The sequence below is a fragment of the Hylobates moloch genome, unplaced genomic scaffold, assembly GCF_009828535.3.
Source record: "Hylobates moloch isolate HMO894 unplaced genomic scaffold, HMol_V3 SCAFFOLD_10, whole genome shotgun sequence".
Taxonomy (NCBI): domain Eukaryota; kingdom Metazoa; phylum Chordata; class Mammalia; order Primates; family Hylobatidae; genus Hylobates; species Hylobates moloch.
In genome coordinates this window covers 45,052,282-45,059,331 of record NW_026652285.1, presented here as the reverse complement: position 1 = coordinate 45,059,331, position 7,050 = coordinate 45,052,282, and the positions used below count along the sequence as shown (strand labels likewise).

General features: G+C 41.4%; 1 protein-coding gene across 1 annotated transcript in view; it reads left to right on the top strand.

Moving 5' to 3' along the window:
• The window catches only part of CUNH9orf57 (chromosome unknown C9orf57 homolog), a 35,639-nt gene extending 34,960 nt beyond the window's left edge, over positions 1–679 (top strand). The window contains exon 5 of the mRNA XM_058445869.1: positions 605–679. Coding sequence (XP_058301852.1) covers positions 605–654 — 50 coding nt within the window. The 3' untranslated portion in view covers positions 655–679. The remainder of the gene's footprint in view (positions 1–604) is intronic.
• Positions 680–7,050: the final 6,371 nt, after the last annotated feature.

The window sequence follows — 7,050 nt, the reverse complement described above, 5'->3', positions numbered from 1 at the left end:
TTGGAATATATATGACTATATATTCCAAATATATATATATTCCATATATATATATATTCGGAATATATATGTATGAAAAAAACACACACACACAACGGAGCTAGACCCAATCATATAATATTGCTTATTCTTTGTGCCTCTGAGCTCTGAGAATCGCCTGAGCTCTGGTTTTCTGATTGAGAATTGGCCTTTCTTCCCCAGCTCCCTGCTTCAGGGCAGATGAATACCCCTCATGAGTAGCATAAGAGGTTTTATCCACTGGCCTTCACAGGAAGAAAGCCAGTGGAGTGTTACACAGAATACAACACAAGAACTGTGTAATCTGAATGAGGAACATACATATAAAATAGCAGAACGCTTTTATTTCCTTAACAGTTTATATGGTTTGGATGCTGGCCCCACCCTAATCTCACATTGAAACGCAATCTCCAGCGTTGGAGGTGGGACCTGGTGGGAGGTAATTGGATCATGGGAGTAGATTTATCAGGAATAGTTTAGCAACATCCTCTTGGTCCCATCCTCATCATAGTGATTTCTCGAAATATCTGGCTATTTAAAAGTGAGGCACCTCTCTCTCTCTCTCTCTTGCTCCTGTTCTCACCAGGCGATGTTCCTGCTCCCACTTTGCCTTTCACCATGATTAGAAGCTTCTAGAGGCCTCCCCAGAAGCAGATGCCACCATGCTTCCTGTATAGCCTGCAGACCATGAGTCAATTACACCTCTTTTGTTATAAATTACCCAGTCTCTTTATAGCAGTGCAAGAACGGCCGAATACAACAGTGTTTCATTTATTTTGTAGCACCCACCAATTCCTAGAGCAGAGTTTGTACCTGATGAGTGCCTAATAAATGTCTAAAGTGAATTGAATTATAAGACACATTTCTTCATGCATAGAAACACAACCTACTTTATTGATGTTACTCATTTGTTCTCATCTACCTATATGTATCTGATGAACTTTGAATCGCTTATTACTGTTAACATTGCTACAGCTTCCCAGATAGCACAGCTTAATAAATACCCATTCATTCTTTCTTATTTCTTTTTTTTTTTTTTTTTGAGATGGAGTTTCGCCCTTGTACCCCAGGCTGGGGTACAATGGCACAATCTCGGCTCACTGCAACCTCCACCTCTCGGGTTCAAGTGATTCTCCTGCCTCAGCCTACCGAGTGCTGGGATTACAGGCATGCGCCACTACACCCGGCTAATTTTTGTATTTTTAGTAGAGACAGGGGTTTCACCATGTTGGCCAGGCTGGTCTTGAACTCCTGACCTCAAGTGATCTGCCCACCTTGGCCTCTCAAAGTTTGCAAACAGCTACTAAATTTTTATTTTTTTCTAATTTATTTGTGTTTTTTTTTTTTATTTGTTTACCTGGTCTAGGAACAAGGAAATATTTTCAATGGTTTTATTCCTGGATGAGAATCCCAAGGCCACATTCTATTAGATTCAGCTTCTGAATGGTCTTTTAAACACAAACATGGCTGCATGAAGTTCATGTCACAAATTTGATGTCATGAAAGAGAAATTTAGTTCATTAGCCACCTGGAGTGGATAAGATGGGTAGACACTGCATATATAAAGGAATAATCCATGAGTGATTGAGGCTAAAAGTAATCCTCTTCAGAACTAGGTCAAGCAGTTTATTTAGGGTTTGGATGGTGAGTCAGCCTGGAGAGGCTTGGACTTCTAGGATGAGGAACTTGTAAGGGGTGTGTGTGTGTGTGTGTGTGTGTGTGTGTGTGTGTGTGTGTGTAGCTTGGTTAAAATAGTGATTCATCTTTCTGGAAGAGCCTCTATCTCTCTTTGTCTTTTTCTCTTCTCTCACGCTCTCTTCATCTCATTCTCACACATTTGCTCTTGTTCTCACGCTTTCTAGGACAACCCCTTCTCTCTCTCAGGCCTGCTTTGTCTCCTGTTTCTTTCTGGCGCCCCTTTTTAAGAACTAGTGCAAGGCTTTTGCCTGAGACATGACAGAGCAGGTGTATTAGTCTATTCTGACACTGCTGTAAAGAAATACCTGAAACAGCATAATTTATAAAGAGAAGAGGTTTAATTGACTCATGGTTCCACACGCTGTGCAGGAAGCATAGCCGGGGAGGCCTCAGGAAACTTGTAATCATGGCAGAAGGTGAAGGGGAAGCAGGCACATCTTTACATGGCTAGAGCAGGAGGAAGAGAGAGAGTGGGGAGGTGCCACACACATTTAAACAACCAGATATCATGATAACTCATTCATTATCATGAGAACAGCACCAAATGGGAAACCCACCCCCATGATCCAATCACCTCCCACCAGGCTTCACCTCCCATATTGGGGATTATAACTGGATATGAGATTTGGGTGGGGACACAGACCCAAACCATATCAGCAGGGGAGGGAAAAGAAGTGGTGAGCCCAGGGTGACCCTTGGTGGGACTTGATCTGAGTCCCCATTGTTACTCCTCCACCCATTCCATCTGCTATCCTGTCCTGCCCTATTTGGACTCCAAACTGAGGTTCACGGAGAAGCTTTCACGGGCATCTAGACACTACTGTCATCTGCTGTCATCCACCCTCATTTCTTCCTATGCATGCTTTAGTCTATGTTTTGAGGATCCCTGGGCCTTTGGAAATATGAGGGAGCTTTGCTGGTCCTCTATCTGCACGGGGAAGACAACAACAACAACAACAAAATAAATAAGAAGGAACACATAAGAGGATCATAGATAGTGTCAAAGGGTAACTGGTAATTGTATAGCTTTAAGGGAGAAGTTTTATGCCTATTTTCCTTTCAAAAACAACCTATGGTCTTCACAAGCCCTGGCACTGAAATAAACATGAAATGAATAATTAAGCACAGTTTCTAAGCTCTATTTTATGATCTTTGGCAAGATAATGATCCAAGGAAGACACAGTACAGAAATAAGAAAGAATAGGTAGGCCGGGCACAGTGGCTCATGCCTGTAATCCCAGCACTCGAATCACTTGAACCCGGGAGGCAGAGGTTGCAGTGAGCCGAGATCACACCATTGCACTCCAGCCTGGGGGACAAGAGCGAGACTTCGTGTCAAAAAACAAACAAACAAAAAAATAGGCCGGACATGGTGGTTCAGTTCACGCCTGTAATCCCAGCACTTTGGGACGCCAGGGTAGGCAGATCACTTGATGTCAGGAGTTTGAGACCAGCCTGGCCAACATGGTGAAACCCCATCTCTACTAAAAATACAAAAATTAGCCAGGCATGATGGCAGTCACCTGTAATCTCAGCTACTCAGGAGGTTGAGGCAGGAGAATCACTTGAGCCCAGGAGGCAGAGGTTATAGTGAGCCAAGATTGTGTCACTGCACTCCAGCCTGGGCAACAGAGTGAAAAAAATAAAAATAAATTAAAAAGTAAAAATTAAAAGTGTAAAAAATTTTTTTTTTTTTTTGAGATGGAGTTTTACTTATGTTGACCAGGCTGGAGTGCAGTGGCACATTCTTGGCTCACTGCAACCTCTGCCTCCAGGGCTCAAGCAATTGTCCTGCCTCAGCCTCCCAAGTAGCTGGGATAACAGGCGTGAGCCACCACCCCTGACTAATTTTGTATTTTTAGTAGAGATGGGGTTTTCACCATGTTGGTCAGGATGGTCTCAAACTCCTGACCTCAAGTGATCCACCTGCCTTGGCCTCCCAAAGTGCTGGGATTAGAGGTGTGAGTTGCTGCATCTGGCTTTTAAAAAAAATTCAAAAAACATTAAAATTAAAATAAAGAATAAAATAAAAATAAATAAATAAAAATGTCATTGGATCCCCATAATACTTTAGTGAGAAAATCGGTTTCATTTTATGCACAAAGAAACTGAAGTTCAGACAAGGTAGATGATACACCTGTAATCACACAACAAGAACGTGTAACTAGATAGAGCCCAGTCCTTCTAACTTACAGCCTAGTATGCTTACAAGTACATATGGGCAAACTGTTGACCCTCATAAAACTTAAGACATGTAATCATACTATCCAAAATCCCCCCAGAAGGTTACATCTAAATTTATATTCACCTATAGAAAAGTCTTATTATTGAAAAAAAAAAATAAGGGTGCTTGGATTTTCTCCCTACAAAGACAATAACATGTGAAGGTGAAAGAAAGATGACACTCAATAACTAGATGTCTAGTTCAAAAACAGCCAAAGCAAATCCTTTTTATACGATAACTTCTTCTCAGTCTTTCTTTATAGGATGTTCTATTGGTTTTGAATCAAGAATAGTTAGACATTTGTGGAAATGTTTGAGTAGAAAAAACAGGTGGGTGCACACACACCCACATACCCTCAGAGGAAAACCAGTATAATGCAAGAAACAGAATAAAATCCACATCTTATTTTATTCTGTTTTATTTTATTCTGTTCTCTTTTATTCAGTTATTTTACAACTGTCACTACTTTTAGCAAGAAACAAGATATTCTACCCATAAAAAGTAAACAGGATGCTATAAAAAAGACATTGAGAAAAATGAAAAGTTCTTTACAACACAAGGTATGACTAACAAAATTTAAAATTCAATAGAAGAGTTGGACAATGAAAATTAAGTAAGCCTTCCAGAAGGTAAAACTATAATAGACAAAGAGATAGAAATAAAAGGACAAGAGACTTAGAAGAGAAATCAAAGCAATTCTGGAAAAAGTAAACAGATAAGTTGAAAGGAATCAAATTATCAAGGACTAATATACCCCCCAACAAAAAGCAATCCAGAATACAAGAATGTAAGTCTCCATCTGGAAGGAGGTCACCAACAGTCCAATTTAAACAAATGAAAATAAATTTTACAGAAACAAAGTGAGTAAAAGATTCTAAAGTCACTTTCAGAAAGGAAAAACAGGTCACACACAAAGGGTGGGGGAATCGAAAGGACATTTAATGCTCAACAGCAACACTGAGAGGTGTTAGGACAATTACTTCAAAATCTTTAAGGAACCATGCCTGCCAAATCCTATATCGAATTACAAATCAAGTGTGAAGATTAAATAAGGACATTAATAGACATGCATGGGCTCTAAAAATTTACCTCATGTGTCCTTAAGAAACCACTGAAGAACATGCTTCAGCAAAATAAAGGAATTATAACCAAAATAAAAAAAAAAAACCCAAAAACCAAAAACCAGAAAAACCCAAGGCAGCATGAGATACAGAAAACAGAACCTACATAGGGCAGCAGCAAAGGGAAATCTCAGAGCGATGGGCTCGAGGCCGACTCAGTCCTTGAATGTTACAAGAGGATGGAACACAATGATTAATCTAGAATCACATACTCTGTAAAACTCTTTGCTTTTTCAGAGAAACAAAGACTAAAATTTTTTGTCATCAAAATAACCTCTCTAAATGAACATTAAAAGACAGTCCTGAAGATGGAAAATAATCATAAAAGACAGAAGGAGATTGAGTGAGAGTGGTGGGGAGTGAGCTCACATGCTGGTGTTAAATAAGTGCAAACACACAGAGACTGGCTGTATAAATCAGTAATAATGAAGTCTAACTTTAGAGAAAAAAAGAGAAGAAGATAGAGCTAAAACCCGGACAATAATAATGTGCAAGACGGCCGGGCGCAGTGGCTCATGCCTGTAATCCCAGCAATTTGAGAGGCTGAGGCAGGTGGATCACCTGAGGTCTGGAGTTCGAGACTAGCTGACCAACATGGTGAAACCCCATCTCTACTAAAAATACAAAAAATTAGCCGGGCATGGTGGCACACTCCTGTAATCCCAGCTACTTGGGAGGCTGAGGTAGAAGAGTCACTTGAACCCGGGAGGCAGAGGTTTCAGTGAGCTGAGATCATGCCACTGCACTCTAGCCTGGGCAACAAGAGCAAAACTCCATCTCAAAATAAATAAATAATAATAATAATAATGTGCAAGATAAACGGAGATATTCTAAGGTCGTTGAATTTAGGTGGAAGAGAGTAGAGATATTGAATAACTTAGATAAGTATTAAGTACATATATTAAGCTTTTTTTTTTTTTTTTTTTTTTGAGACAGAGTCTTGCTGTGTCACCCAGGCTGGAGTGCAGTGGCGCAATCTCGGCTCACTGCAAGCTCCGCCTCCTGGGTTCACGCCATTCTCCCACCTCAGCCTCCTGAGTAGCTGGGACTACAGGCGCCCGCCACCATGCCCGGCTAACTTTTTGTATTTTTAGTAGAAGTGGGGTTTCACCGTGTGTTAGCCAGGATAGTCTCGATCTCCTGACCTCATGATCCGCCCTCCTCAGCCTCCCAAAGTGCTGGGAATACAGGCGTGAGCCAGCGCACCCGGCCACATATTAAGCTTTTAAGGGTTAAAAGGAAATAACCGAAACTTCATGCTGTATTTGAAGTAAGAACTGTACTTAAGAGTAATCAAAGAGCCGTAGCCAAAAGGAAAGCTATTCCTTATCGAAGAATTCCAGCTAATGCATGCAGAAGAAATAGAGAATTAGAAAGTCCCCATTTTGTTCCCTCCTAATGAAGAAAAATGAGTGCAGCAAAGATTACCACAAGGTGCTAAAACTATTATAGGTGAAAAGTTGATGAACATGTCATGTTTACGAAGTAACAAAGTAAGGCCAGGCACGGTGGCTCACGCTTGTAATCCCAACACTTTGGGAGGCCGAGGCGGGTGGATCACCTGAGGTCAGGAATTCTAAAATAGCCTGGCGAACATGGTGAGTCCTCATCTCTACTAAAAATACAAAAAATTAGCTGGGCATGGTGGTGTGGGTGTGCGCCTATAATCCCAGCTACTTGGGAGGCTGAGGCAGGAGAATGGCTTGAAACTGGGAGGTGGAGGTTGCAGGGAGCTGAGATTGCGCCATTGCACTCCACCCTGGGTGACAAGAGCAAAACTCCATCTCAAAAAAAAAAAAAACAAACAAGTGGGGCCGGGCGCAGTGGCTCAGGCCTGTAATCCCAGCACTTTGGGAGGCCGAAGCGGGCAGATCACAAGATCAAGAGATGGAGACCATCCTGGCCAACATGGTGAAATCCCGTCTCTACTAAAAATACAAAAATTAGCTGGGCGTGGTGGCGGGCACCTGTAATCCCAGCTACTCGGGA